Source organism: Dendroctonus ponderosae, unplaced genomic scaffold (assembly GCF_020466585.1).
Source record: "Dendroctonus ponderosae isolate FM_Combo_2020 unplaced genomic scaffold, Dpon_F_20191213v2 Dpon_F_20191213_9, whole genome shotgun sequence".
Taxonomy (NCBI): Eukaryota; Metazoa; Arthropoda; class Insecta; order Coleoptera; family Curculionidae; genus Dendroctonus; species Dendroctonus ponderosae.
In genome coordinates, this window is record NW_026019116.1 from 1,914,717 (window position 1) to 1,929,935 (window position 15,219).

Genomic DNA, 15,219 nt, shown 5'->3' on the forward strand with positions numbered 1-15,219 from the left:
TTTATGCTTTCTATGTTCCTTCTTAGCTATACTTCCACGCTTTGTTGCAAATTTTTCCTTAATTTAATTTTAGTAGTTTAATTCCTTGGGACACTGCCAAAGTCTTTTCAAATATTTGTGAATCCTGGGTATATTTTTTTCATTAAGAAGTGTGTGCTCTGCTATCGGCTTTAACGTGAACTGTCTTTAACGTGAAACGTCTTGCACACTCCTTCACTTTCTTAAGCCACTGTGCGATTTCTCCAGTGGTTCTTTATTAGTTTTAATAATTTTCTCCTTATCAGTATTTCAATAAATTATGCTATTCTCCTAAAATTTCTAGACGTATCTAAGTTTCTATCCACTTTTCTCTACATGCTCTCTTAAACAGTTCGGCTTGCATATTGTGACAATTTACTTTCATGTTCAACTCAGTCATTTTTCTTCATTAAGCAATTATTCCTCGAACTACTTTCTTCATTTCTTGACAATTTCATAATCTTGTAAATTCACATGAGCCTATCGTTATTATTTGCCGGTCTTCTAAGCTGTTCAAGCTATGAAATTAAATACAATATTTTTAAATGAATTTATGTCTGTAGTGTTTAAAGATGAAAATATTTTTTTTGGGGTCAAAATGAATGTTAGCGATAAAGATATTTGTCAACATTAACAAAGCAAAGAAAAACATAAGAAGGAAAGACAATTAAAAGAATCCTTTCAATGGGAAATATTATTCACCCATAATTTATAGTCCCTTCCAAGTGCTTTGGTAGTTCTGTACATGCTCTCTTATGCAGTTCGGCTTGCATATTTACACATCTATATCCCAAGTCTTTTAGCATCCCAGCTGTAAGGCAATCGAAACCTGCTGCCGTCTCTCTATTCAACATTTGCACCGTTTCTCTAACTCCTTTCATTTTCATTCATCTGTTGTTACTTCTTCTATCATTTTTTCATTAGCTCATTTGTGACTTTTTTCTTCCGCATTTAACTCCGTCGTTGCCTTTCATATTACGCAATTTATGTAATTACTGTCTCCAGCTTTTTACGATTTTCCTTTCTCCTCTCTCCTCTTATATATGGATGTGAAAGGAGTGGAATCCTCTTTCTTGCAAATGTTTCCATGTTTAGTTCCTTGAGACACTGCCAGAGGCTTTTCAAATATCTGTGAATCTTGGGTATATTTTTCAATGCTATAAGTTTCTTCTCTGCTATCGGTTTGAAGGTGAACACATGGTCTTGTACGCTCCTTCAATTTCTTAAGCCACTGTGCGATTCCTCCACTGGTTCTCTATTAGTTATCTTAATTTTTTTCTGAGGATTCTTTCAATAAATTATTTTATTTTATGATAATTCCGAAGCTTTGTTGGTACTTTTCTCACCATGCTCTCCTTATAAATCAGCTCTGATGCTATCGAAACCTGCTGATTGTCTCCTCCTTTCAACATTTGCACCGCCTCTTTAACTTCATTCTGCATCCATGTGTTGTTAGTTCTGGTGCAATTTGTTAATTTACTCATTTGTAACTTATTTCCTCATCCAGGTATTCAGGATTTTATTTTCTTATATTCACATGAGCTCGTCTTTATTTTTCACATGCCTAACAATTATTTTCTGGCTTTTAAAGAAAATACAGTATTTTTAAATGTAATGCATGTAATTTATTATTTCTTTTTTTCAACTTTGTTTGGTTTTTTTGTCAGAATTTTCCTCTGGAATCCAATTTGATGGCGTTGGGAACCCAAGACGCTAAAAGTTCAATTCGAGTGAAAAAATCAGTGTCATCAATAACTAAATAAAGGAGAAAACCGGGTAATCAAATTTTAAAATTAATAATATTCGCCACCTCATGGACTGATTCATTTTTAGCATTTTTTCACTGTTTGAACTATCAAAGTTTACGTATTGTTCGTACCTCAAGTATTATTTTACCACCAACGTTTCCACAAACGTTGGCCTTTAATGCATCAACCAATGCTTGAAACGTTCAGTTATCGAATAAAAAAAATCAAGCAGGATTTCATACCGCTGAAAATGCGGAATAACCGATATTAAAGATGTCGAACCTCGAAAAGCTTGATCAATATAAATGATTATTTATGTTGGCAAATGGCACAGTTGGGAAGCTAAAGAGCAAAAATATCCATTCCTCTGTATGGATCTTTGTCGTTTGTCTACTGTATTTATAAGAAGTGAATTAGTGCTTGAGCAGAATTCTCTGGACGCTACTATGAGACAAATTCTGATGCAAGAAATGCAACTTTTATCCTGAGGTTTCAGTTTAGGCTGATGAAATGACTTTTAGCTTACATTTTCTGAGTAATTTGAGTTGTTGATCGTCTGCTGGTCCTGAGCCTGTCGAGAGATATTATTTTTTTGTTATGAGTCACATTTTTGAAAATTACTTGAACTTTTTTGTTGACAAAAATTTTTCTAGAAACAAGGTTTCATTACAAGTGGAGAGCTCCGCTTATTTTGTCACTTCTGTGCTCTGATAAATTGTGTTTGTATAGCCTTCTTTTGAATTAAGAAAATACATTTTTTGAAGAAACTTCGTGCGGAAACTGTGACCGGTGAAAAAATATTCAGATATCTCGCATGGGTCAAGAGCAACAGAAAACACAATAATTTATTTCTGTGTGAGCTACATCTTCATCTCTGATTACCGATTGATAAAATATTCACAGTCAAAAGTATATCAAAAACATTAGCTACTAGCCATTTCATGGTGTATATTCAGGTCACCTTGTTTGCTTTGCTGAATTGTAGCAATTTTCCTTTAGCTACTTTCCCTTTGATTGAACTGTTTGTTTCGATTTCATATCTGAAAATGACCGTGCTTATACGATTGCGAAGTGTAACGGCACTTTATGGATTGTAGCGATAGCCAATTGGTTCAAGTATGCTTTTGTGTTTGCATCAAGTGGCATTTAAACCATTTAGGGTGTGTTTTGAAGATTTCGAATCCACTCTAATAAAGCGAAACCAGTTAAGAGAACCAGCGTTTTTAACTATGAGACAATGAAGTGTATTTTGTTTTCAAAGTTGTTATCACTTCGTTCCTAATTACCCGAATACCAATGCTCTGAGAATGCACCTCCAATTCAGTTAAATGGCCAACTTTAATAACACGACAACGCTTAAGAGGGAACTAATTAAAATATACGTAGTAAAAACAACCTCGCTTTCCTCAATTGTTACCTTTTAGGCTAAATTACCAAAAACTGTTAATTACCGCAGTCTGCCCGGAAAATCTTCGTGTCCCATGCATTTAAATGTCGCCAATTTGGCCTCGTAAAAACTCAGTTCGACTGCAGTTGGAACATTTCAACTGGTCGGATGATTTGAATTTCAGAAACTCGGAATTTTACTAATGTTTCAAAACAAAAAATCCAAAAACGCGCGAATGTGGTGTTTGTTAAAGATTGCTTAACAAGAAATCCCCTTTAAATCGATATAAGGAACATGAAAGGTATGCCAGCGTTTGAAATGATGCTTCTTGGAAATGTCGAGTGTTTGCCATTAATTCAGCTCTAAAGCCGAAATTTACCTTCATTACTTTAATGATTTTAGTTTAAATTCGCAATTCGCGCTTTAGTTATTTTACCTTTATTACTACCCTTTTCGTGGAATGTTCGGTAAGTTCAAATCCTAATTTGGCATTTATTCACTTTGGAGGGCTCATTAATTGGAAATTTGGTTCTTCCAATTGTCTTAGTCCCCAGTTTTAGAAATGTTAAGAAAGTTTCTGCAATAAAATTGCTTCGGAAATACTTAAATCACAACGCAAATGTTTAGTTCCAACCTTCGATTTATACCTCTTGATATATAGAACATGTGAAATTGTAAGTTAGGAGCAAAGACTTCTTCCGATTCGAACCTTCGTCATTCGGCTTGGGAACGTTTGATAGAAATGTGCTGTTTTGAAACCTCCAATCTACATCAAATTTAAAGGCGATGAATGTTTAGACAAGATTAAAACAAAAAAGAAATAAGTGAAGTTTAATTTTTTATCTATCTTGAAACCTGTTCTTGTACAAAAAATGATGATTTATAACCGACTTCTGTCATGGCTTGTCTATTTCTTCGATTCGATTTCATCCATTTGCTTCAAGAACTTTGAAACAAATTAACTAGTTTGAGAGAATCAATAATGGCTTTGGGATCTAAAGGATAAACGTAGGTTAGTTTTTTTCAAAATTACATCAGAAATGTAAGTGCGGACGTAAAAATTACATAAGATGGATTTGTTCAATCACTTTTCATAAAAGATCCGTACTGAAAACTGCAGTTTGAAATTTCTCCAACTCTAGCAAATTCTAAGAATGGTTAGTGCAGTTTTTCAGGAGGTTTCCAGATTCATGATCCATTTGACTAAAGCTTTTAATAATTTCTTGGGCAAACGATATCTAAGTCGGGTTATTCTGCATTTTCAGCAGAATGCAAGTCTTAACTCTGCCTGATTTGTCTCTTATTTAAAGGATGATGGTTACAGACATTCGTTGATGCATTAAAGGCCAAACTTTATGAAAACTTTATGAAATGGTCGTTGGACAACACGGATTTTTCAAAAATTTGCCATGGAAAAACACAAAATTATTGAATGCAGTCCATAAAATCACTCGAAAAAGTAAATCGGCTGCTTTAAGTGAGGAAAAATCACTTGAATAGGAAATTTCTGAGAGTTTCCAGAATGTTTTCAGTTACTAAGGAGAAGCGATTGGCCGTTCGTATAGATCGACGTATTAAAAAAAATTGTCAAGCAAAAACCTTTAAATGCGGAAAATCTCACTTGATTACGAATTTTGTGGGAGGTTACGAATTTTGTGAAAATCGCACTTTATGAATTTATTTCTGGGACTTTCCGGGATCTTTTCAGTTACGAAGGTGAGGCGATCGATAGGCCGTTGGTAAACACGCATTTTTCAAACATTTGTCAAGGAAAAACGAAAAATCCTCAAGGCGACGGTCCATAATATATCTCTAAAAAGAAATTCTGCAGCTTTGAGTGAGAAAATATATATATAGGTAATTTCTAGAACTTTTCAGAATTTTTCAGTAACTAAGGCGAGTCGATCGCCGTTGGGGAACACGAGTTTTTCAAAAATTCGTCAAGAAAAAGCCAAAAATCCAACAAGTCGGCTCATATTATCAGTAGAAAGAGAAAAACCGCTGATTTAAGTGAGGACAAACAGACATTTTAATCGGAAATTTTTGGGAGTTTCCAGGATTTTTTCAGTTACGAAAAGCTAGATTAATCTCATGTGACCATCTTTTTCAGTGATCCGATGTAAATAGCTTTTTTTATATTGAATCATAGCTCGATTCTGGCACAAAATTTAGGGTATAAGATAGGCAAAAAAATAAATATATCTATATATTGAACAGGATGTCAGGTTTCCTTGGCCAAAGTTAAAATTCCTGAGGACAATATGGAGTAGGCGAGAGAGCAATAATATACGATGTTTTGGTCTCTTTTACTTACATAAGCTTTTTTTATTATTTCTTCAAACAATTTAAATCAAAAAGGCCTGAAAATTTTAATGTTACTGTCTGTGCTCTGCCAATTAAGCTTCTTAATGAAATTCCTGAGGATATTGATTTTTGTTTTAGTTCTTTATACAGTAACAGACGTAACAAACTAAACAGAGATCAACAGATCTAAGCTTGTAATGAAAAAAAAATTGCACGACTTTCTTCGGAATGAAAAAAAGTTTTACTAAATTTCGTATGGCAAATGTGACCGGTAATTAAAACATCAATAGCTCTCTAACAGCTCAAGTTAAATTTTAAAAAATAAAAAAGACCATCAAAAAACTGAAATACTCAGAAGACATGAAGCTGTAACTTCACTAGACTCTTTGACCAAACATGAAACTTTGACCAAGAAAATATGACAATATTTAAACGCGCTGTTAATTATGTTTATTATAGTTTTTTTTGTTATAATTCGAGTAAAAATTGATTTCAATCCAGACTAGCTTTTGAGTGTATATTTTATACACTCAAAAGTAACGAAATATTAATTTTAGCTAATTTAATAACAAATTTTTTTTATTTTTTTTATTTTAGCTAATTCAATATTAAATTTGCGGCGCAGGGGATATTATAGCGTGGCAAGTATTTAGGAGAGCAGATACAAAGCAAAGAAAAAATAAATGCAGAAATAAATTGGAATTAGCGCTGTAGTTAAAATTTACCATGCTCCAGGCAGAAATATTATAGGAAGAAGAGAGATTTTCTTCAACACAAAAAATAGTGTTTACAAGGCGATTTCTCGATCAGATAGGTGCTCCTGTATGGCGACAAAAATTGGATACTAGCAAATATTTCGCAGAGTAAAAATCGAGGGCTGCATATAAAAAATCTAATAAAATTAACAGAAAGTGCCAAATAAAAGCCTTACCAGACACCGTTTCATGCCGGTTATTGCCCCAAATCATCTACACCCTCATTGAATATTAATAGCGCAGTTATCCCTCGATACTACACATTCCTTAGAAAGATTGCCACCGGCCGGACACAAACCAATTTCCAAATCTCCGGACAGGCCATTAAGATACACCGTATAATTTTTAACAATTATGAGAAATTCTTGGGATGTTTGTCTGAATCTATAAAACCCATGTCGGGCGATTAGGGCGGCTTAGTGTTTTCCCAGCCAGCAAAATGAGTCCAAGTGGCCGAAAACTCGGCATTTGCTGGTGTTTAGTAGGGATTTTAGTGACGCTAGTGCAGGGTGCTTTGATTGAACCCAGCAGGGTGAAACGGGGGATTTTCGGTACTGTAACCAGTACCGTGTATCAAAATGTGGAAGAGAAAATATACGTGCCGGCCAGTTGCGTGTATGTTGCCCCCAACTTGCCCGAGTGTCGGAATGTTCGGTTTTTGAACGCTCGATTCGATCCAACATCGTAAGTAGAATTTTCCAAAAACCAGACAAAAAACCCAATTGTGCAATTTTAGCTTCAAACTATTCGGGAATGAGCTTTTCGCAGTTTCCTCCGTCAAAGCGCCGCAGCTAGCGCAACTTACCAAGAGGTTTGAGGAGCGCATTCGCCCATTGTCCGTTCATCTCTTCAAAGATTTTTTACAGAATTGACTCGGAAAACAACTCAATTGAACAAACACCAACTTGGGGAGACTACTTCGGGTTCTACAGGCCTACTGTGACAGTAACTTCAATTAAAATCGATCCCACTACCGTTGTAGACACTCGAGTCATGGTCACTTACGATATCAGAGGTATTCAAAAAAAAAACTAATAAAAAACGATTTTATTAACTCCTTCCTCCAGGTTGCAAACCGCATTCATTGCCGTTTGAACTGCCAAAATGCATTGAAGACACCGTGGAAGAAATTATCGCCACCACACCAGTAGCAACCCAAATAACAGCAAGCAAGTTGATCGAAACTGGCCGAAGCTTTGTGGCTAAAGAACTCGAAGGTTCGGAAACGGCCTTCGAGACTCAAGAACCCCAAACAACCACACAAACACTTCAATAATCGCACGCATATTTAGTGAAAATATACCAAATACATACTTGCATGAAAGTGTCTTGGACTAGTGTCCTAACACCCATTAAAAGACCATAAAAAGTTTGTTATTTAAATTTAATTTTTTAATCGCCTTTTAATTATGTACCAATGTACGTTTTCTCGTGCCACTTTCGGGGGCAGGTGAAACAGTATTGTTTTGTTTCCGCTTGCGTTTAATATGTAATAAAGGAAAAGTTGTTTCTGATTAAAATCATTTAAGCGCATATAAGCACCTATTTTTCGGATTTTTATTCGTTCGGTGTTTGGCCGCAACTTGCAGGTTTTAGCGAAAGTTTTCAAAGAAAACTGCAACGTTTTGTGGGAAGTGTTGCGTGATTTTCACCGATTGGGCCAGTTTGAATAATTCCTCAAAGAGCTCATATTTCATCGGTTTTATAGACGAGTTTCTACCTTGTGAGACTCAGAGTGCTAATGAGAAATCCTGGGCAAGAAAATGATGGAATTGAAGCTAAAAAAGTATTCCAGCTTGTTTGCGAATTTGGGTGAATTGGAAATAATTCGATAAATTTTTGAAAGATCCAATTAAATCGCTATAAAAACAGTAGTTTAATCATCGAAAAATTGACGTAAAACCATTAGACTAAATAAGTGAAAAATGGTCTCCGATTATACAATTTAATTTTTCAATTCACATGTTAATAATTTGTGGAATTTAAACATTGGAATTGGTGGACATAAATGATTATTAAATTTGAGCGAAAATTCTGAATGCTAACCAGCTTTCATGTAGGTGTAAATTGCTTTGTAGACATTGTACGTAACATTGTCTGTCTAGTCATCTGTGTTGAAATAAGGCCCGTTTTGAGCTTAAAAAGTAAAAGACTGATACCAAGATAAACTACTGGAATTTCAAGTTCAATTGTTTAGTTTGTAGTGTTTTACATATTTCCGATCTCAAACTTTTAAAGAACATTTGCACATTTTTTGCAAAAACTGTATGACATTGTTTTATGTTTTTTCCTCCATTTAGACGATTTTACAATGCCTAGTCATTCATTTCTACTAATTCTTTATATTTAATATACTTTTTAATATGTACATCTTTTTTATGATTAACGCGACTTTTATCGAAGAATTTATATGAAACATCTTACAATTTCCAACGATTTTCGTGCAATTTTATTTACTAATCGTATTTCTATAATTTTGATTCCCAAGTCTTCCCTCGAAGTTTATAATTATTTTGACACAAGCAACGGTTAGCCGCCTGCCTGATTTCTTAATTAACCGCGAGAAAATAACGAAAACAATTTGTATCATTGACTTCAAAAAATCCTGATTATTTTATAGCCATTTTCAATTATTTTCAGCCAAAGAACGATGAATTTGACCGATAAAAATATAATCTCTGGGAAAAAACTGTTGAAAAAACAGAAAATATCTACTGATACACAGGGTGCTTCCTAATTGAGTACCACAATTTCGAAGACAAATTCCGGAGCGGACCTTATGAGAAAAAGTTAATATGAAAGAAACTGCGGTTAATATAAAAAATAAACCAGTGTTAATAGTTTCTTTAAATAAATTTAGGAAAATTTCGTCTTTAGTTAATTGTTTCCCGTAATTAAGCAGTAATAAATTAGCAGATTTTACAAAAAAAATTAAGTGGATATAGGAATTTCTAATAAATCATAATATTTATGAAAAGTTCGATTACATTTTTCATAAATTAGCTGAAAATGGTATCGAAAATTAGAAACATTAAGAAATCATTGCTTGTTTAAATGAAAAACATCAGAAATGATCATAAAATACTCAAATTATAGAATTTTTTTAAAGGTAATTGAAAAATGAAGATTCGAATAACAGCTGCAGATATTTTTTGAATAAGTTTTAACAAAATTAAATACATTAACCGTGAAATGAAAGAAAATTTAGAGACATTTTGCACAGCAAATAAGAATGAAAGGAAAAGCAAATTGACGAGTAACTGTTGCTTGGAAAAAATTATAAAAAATACGAGAAAAGTTTTAATTAAGAAATGTAGAATCGATATGTTAAAACTGAAGAAAAATAATTTAATACTTTAGTAAGTATTCAATTATTAATTTTTAAATCATCTTTGTGAAGATGAATGGTTGAACCTATTTATTCAAACATAAAAAAACAAGAAGTAAATCATAGGAGACGAAAAAAATGCACTAGATGGTACAAAGAACTAAAATTAATGAAAATAGTAAAAGTGAGTAGCAAAAGTAAAAGTGACTAGGAATTGACGAAATACTCACAAATGAAAAGTAGCACACAAAAACTGTCAAAAGATGTGCAAACATTACCCTAAATGTTGATTTTGATTATAAACGATAAAATTAGTAAGAAATCGCCTTTTCAAACGCCAAGTTGGATGATCATAACAAATCCACAATTTTGCTTTTTTAATGACTAATTTTCTACGTCTTGGTCAAAATTGTTAATCAATTTGAACTGGAAACATTAATTATATCAGTAATAAATGAAAAATGAATTAAAATGACTAAGAAGAAAACAAAATAGTGATAAAACAGATAATCTTGGAAGTAGTAATTAGTTTCAGCAATAAACTCAGCTCCACTGTGTAATTAATTAATTGTTCTACACAATGTAACCGAAACTAAGCCAAACAAACTTAACCAGTAAAAGAAATTTCACATGTCACAATCTTGAAAAAAAAATTGAAGTATTTTTTCGAAATTAGCTGAAATGACCATACAAAATATACTCCTAAACTATTAGCAAGTTCTGTTAGATTTTCACACGAATTCCTAATTCATTTTCTCAATTATTTTTAAGCTTTTCGAGTGAAATTATTTAATAATTTCCACCAAAACTTCGAATAGAAAATATTAAATTTATTGCTAACGAATCAGAAGTCCCAAAAATATCAAAATTGTGGATTTCTTGTCATCATCATCCAACTTGGCGTTTGCAAAGGCGATTTCTTAGTAACTTTATAGTTCGTAATCAAAATCAACGTTTTTTTTTTAAACATTTTTTGACAGGATTTTGTGTCCCTTTTAATTTGTGTGTATTTCGTCAATTCCCAGCCAGTTTTGCTATTCACCTTTACAATTTTCAGATTTTTTTAAAAGTTCTTGTAAAATCTTGAGCTTTTTTTTCGTTTCCTACTATTGATTTCTTGTTTTTTATGTTTTAATAGTATGTACAGCCATTCTCTACAACCGTGATTTAAATCAAAGCAGTAACTGAAAAATTACTGGAGTATGAAATTATTTTCCTTCATTTCTAACATATCGGTTTCAATTTTTTTTAATAAAACTTTCCCCGTATTTTCATGATTTTTTCCAAGCAACAAATACTCGCCAATTTGCTTTTCTTTCTTTTTTCCATTTCTCTTACTGAAACTAGACTTTGCTCTATTAAATTCTCTAAATTTCCTTTGATCTCATGGTAAATGTATTTAATTTTGTTAAAACTTACTCCGGTGTTTATATTACCTTTAAAAAATTCGCTATAATTTGAGTATTTCCAAACTATTTCTGATGTTTTTCATCCAAGGATGATTTTGTACGATTCAGAACGTAAAATTGAGGAAAACAACTTATATGGAATGATTTCTTCAGGTTTTAATCATTTTGTTAGTTACTAGCTTTCTAAGGTAATCGTTGTAAAACCCCAGTTTAAGACTAAATTTTAAGAGACATTTTCAACTAATTTGAACAAAATGTTATCGAATTTTGCATTAATATTATGATTTATTAGAAATTCCTTTAACCACTTACGATTCTTTGCAATTATCTACTAATTCCTTGCTGCTTAACTACAGGAAACAATTACCTAATTAAAGACTTAATTTTGTTAAATGTATTTACAGCAGCCCTTAACGGTGTTTTATTTTGTATATATTATATTTAATTGTTGAATGTATTCTGAATATACGTAAAAAATGTATTCAAAAATAAGATTACTTTGTAATAAATAAAAGCTACAAATGATTTAAATGTGTAATTTTACAATACCTGCGTTATTAGCAATGAATTATCATTATCAGATCAGATATCATTTCGGTTCATCTAGTCAACAGTTACCATAAATCTGAACTTTGATGAATTTCTTTTATTTCTCATATTTTAGTTTGTTTGTAAGTCTGTGAAAATTTTTTAAAATATTTACAATATTTTCCGATGTTTTATAATTTCTGGTATCAGTTTTACCATTAACACTTCGTTATGATAAATGTGTAATTTATCTGCACAAACAAAGTTAACATTCGGAAAGCGTTCATTGGTAAGTTTCTCTAAATAAAGTGAACTCATACGTTTAACTGCTTCCTTAAAGATCGTGTTTTACTGCCTTTCCTATGCATGAAGCGTTAACAGCTTGATACTTCGACAGTTCCCCTAAAATTGAATGAAATAACATATATTTTCCACCAATCAGCCTTATTTTTATTATCTTCGTTTTTTCGTTTCTAGTCGTGTGATTGGAAATCTCGGCTATTTGGAGCGCCCAATATATGCAGGAAGAAATACGTGTAAAAGTTCTTTCTTTTACAAATTAATGGTAACAGACTGCGGATATTTTCTAAAGCATTCATATTATGCTGAGGAAATCTAAATTCCCATTCTAAATGCCTATATTTGCAACGTTTTAATGTATTAAAGTGAACGAATGTTCATTACAGGCCAAATAATTCTGAAGGAAGGATTTGAACTATGAACATATAGGATATAAAAACCCTGAGTTTTCTGCACGTAAATTCCACTAGCCATTTGTAAGCCAAATAAACCCAAGATTTTGAAGCACTCTGTATATGAGCAACCACGGTAGATAATTTCCTAATACATTGCTTAGAGTTGCTTTATAATTCACTGATATACGTAGTTGCAACATGACTCATACTGACCTAAATCAATGGAAGAATGCTTTAAATAAAGTAGTTAATTTGCCATTGAGTAGGTAGTGCATTACCTGTAGTAAACAAATTTATATTGTTTTAGCCTCTGAGCGTTTAATGGGTAATTACCCAGCTTTGTTAATGCGTGGAGATTGTCTTTGACAGGAATAAACAAATTCAGTTTAAACATCCAAATTAAATCAGGTCCAATTTTACGTAAATATGTTCAGACAAAACATGCAAGAAATGGCTAAAAAAAATAAATTGTAATAAATTTTACGGTTTGCAAAAGTTCAGAAACGCTCTACGTTAAAATCGCAAATAAGAATAAACTAGAATAAAAATTGCAGAGGCGATTCAAAGCAAAATTAACAGCTTAGCCAAACAGGACTTGGATTTCTTGTTGCCCCAAGCGAACAGCCACGCTTTTAAGAAATTACGGCCAGTTTACAATCATATGTAAATATTAACACCGATTGTTAGGTTGAGAAAAATTATACAACACGCCGCTTCCAACCTATTTCTAATCAACTTAGTCAATTAGTGCCTGAAGTGATAATCATTTAATCATTATATAAGACGCACGAAAAAATCAATTACGAACAGATGAACTTTGATCGAAAGTGCGTACTTTAATTCTAATAGGCCTCTAATTGTCGTCAGGTGAACGTCCGCCTTAAGGTCGGTTTATCTGCGTTTGTCCTCAATGTCCTCAAATACTGGCAGTCAAACTAGTTAAAAATGTTGCAAATTTTGACCAGGGGAGGAAAAATCAGCATCAACAATCGCAACTCATTATTGCTATATTAAATACATGTCTTTACAAATAAGTTAAATATTGAAGAACCTTAAAAGCTAATTATTACATACAACCATCAACAGTTAAAAACAAAAATTCCAACTTCAATATCCTTAACACCGACTTCAACTAGATCCCACGCGAGAATGGTTTTTCTCCGCATTTATAAAATCCTCCAAGACATTGTTGTTTAGTGTCTTTTCAAACTCGACCAGCGATGGAGTCAATGAGGACAAAGTGCTCTCGTTCTCCACCACATTGGCCTTCTCCTGCTTGTCCTTTATACTGAATTCCTGCAGGATTTTCATTAGGCTCGAATGCTCGCAGACGGATTCGCGTTTTTCAACTACCGCGGATTTTTCTGGTTTGTTTCGTTTAACAACTAGCGGTTTGGCATCCATCCGAAGCTTGGTTGCAGTTGCTGGATCCTCGAAGTTTCTGCTTAGCTGCGCCACTTTTTTCCCAGTGCTTTTCCCATCGTGAATAGGACTGGGAGGCGGTGTCAAGCAGATTTCTTCCGGAGCTTTGGGGTCTGAGCTGTAAAGCTTCGCAGCTTCCACCGAAGCTTCTTTGTTGATTTTTTTCACTAGAGACTCAGCCCTCCTTACAGGACGTTCAGGTTTTGGAATGTCTTCGGGATTGACTATAAGTCCAGCGATTCCGTCCAGCACTTCTTTGTCTGATTTCTTATCTGCGATGGCAGCTTTTCGTGGCCGAGGCAAACTGGTGTCTTTGGGATCGTAGTGTTCAATTAATCCAACATCCCAGTCCTCCAAAGGTCCAAACGAGTCGTCTGAAGTGATGTCCTCAGGTTTGGTCTTTTGCATTTTCAGCTTCTTCAGCTGCTGAGGAAATATTGAACCAAACGACCTGCATCGAGTGATGTAACTGTCCAACTTTCCAGTTGATTGGCTGTTGGTGAGTTTTTTGGCCCCTGGATGTTGCAGGCTCAATCGCGATGAAGTGAGTTCATTTTTAGAAGAAATTGGCTGATCGCCCCCATCAGGATGCGCCACTGATAGCTTCAAATCGTTGTAGTTCGGCAAAGAGATCACTGAGAGATTCTTCTGCCTTTTGCTGCTTTTGCTCTTTTTTGTACTGTCAGACTTTACAGGTGTTTCTGAGGATTTCTTGGCCACATTATTGTGGTGATGATGATCTCTGTTGTGCGTCTTTTCGTCGCTATCACAAACAGGACACTTGTAGTTGATTTCCCTTTTCACCATCAAAGGTTCCTCAACTGGCACTTTGTTGGTGTCTTTGTTTTTGTCTCCCTGGAACGCCTGAAGACTTTTATTCGCAATTCGTTCGATTTTCTCTCTGAAGTTTGATCGTTTCGGCTGCTTCCTAGGAGGAGGCGTCGGTGTACCATTTTCATTGTCGAAAATCAGGCTCAACTTGGGGTTTCGCAGATGAATTTGTTCGTCGTCTTTTGAGGGAACCTCCAGATCAACCTCGGTCCAGTCCGAGCTCTTTGATAGGGGTTTGGTGTAGAAAATGCTCTCACCATGCCGGGTTTCTTCGCTTTTCGCCCTGAGAACAGCAGAAAAATCGTTTGAAGCGTGTTTATTAACTCATAATATACTTATTTACCTGATGTTTTCCTTCTTGTTCAGTTGCGATTCGGATTTCCACGTGGTTGGCTTCAACTGAAACAAACAGAACCATTTCAAATTAGCAACGTTTTCAAAGCTCTACTAATTATGTTGGTTAATCGTATTAGGTCGGGCCTTTACATATTCATTGCTAGAAAGTTTTGTTTTGATTGCGTGCTTCAAAGCCGGCAGGATTTTTTCTTGCAATGATTTTGCACAGTTCAATCGGTTTTTTTGTACTTTCATAGGACAATATTTATTAGTAAAGTTTCAAAAAATGTGTCATGAATTTTTCCTCATTATTATTTGGGTTGTTAAATAGTAGTGAGCATGAGCGCCCAATAGATGCAGCACCAAAAAGTATTTTTGCTAACGCATTTTGAGTACGTCGAATAACGTAAAAAAGTCACTTTTGCAATTATGGATTACCTCAGGAATGTTTTTATGCG

General features: G+C 33.9%; 2 protein-coding genes across 2 annotated transcripts in view; one reads left to right on the plus strand and one right to left on the minus strand.

Annotated features, from left to right (window-relative positions):
* Positions 1-6,646: 6,646 nt before the first annotated feature.
* LOC109539886 lies at positions 6,647-7,584 on the plus strand. Its single transcript, XM_019907957.2, has 4 exons — positions 6,647-6,896; positions 6,949-7,023; positions 7,079-7,227; positions 7,280-7,584. Exons 1-4 carry the CDS (start codon positions 6,652-6,654, stop codon positions 7,486-7,488), a joined length of 678 nt encoding a protein of 225 aa, XP_019763516.2. The 5' UTR covers positions 6,647-6,651; the 3' UTR covers positions 7,489-7,584.
* Positions 7,585-13,161: 5,577 nt separating this feature from the next.
* LOC109539922 overlaps positions 13,162-15,219 on the minus strand; it is a gene marked incomplete at its 5' end in the record, with an annotated part of 14,966 nt that continues 12,908 nt past the window's right edge. The window contains 2 exon segments of the mRNA XM_019908004.2: positions 13,162-14,708; positions 14,769-14,824. Of these exon segments, the coding sequence (XP_019763563.2) occupies positions 13,301-14,708; positions 14,769-14,824 (1,464 nt within the window). The 3' untranslated portion in view covers positions 13,162-13,300.

Coding starts and splice junctions, on each gene's coding strand:
- LOC109539886 (XM_019907957.2), top strand. CDS start 6,652: ATGAGTCCAAGTGGCCGAAAACTCGGCATTTGCTGGTGTTTAGTAGGG. Junction 6,897..6,948: donor GCTCGATTCGATCCAACATC/GTAAGTAGAATT, acceptor GTGCAATTTTAG/CTTCAAACTATTCGGGAATG. Junction 7,024..7,078: donor CTAGCGCAACTTACCAAGAG/GTTTGAGGAGCG, acceptor GATTTTTTACAG/AATTGACTCGGAAAACAACT.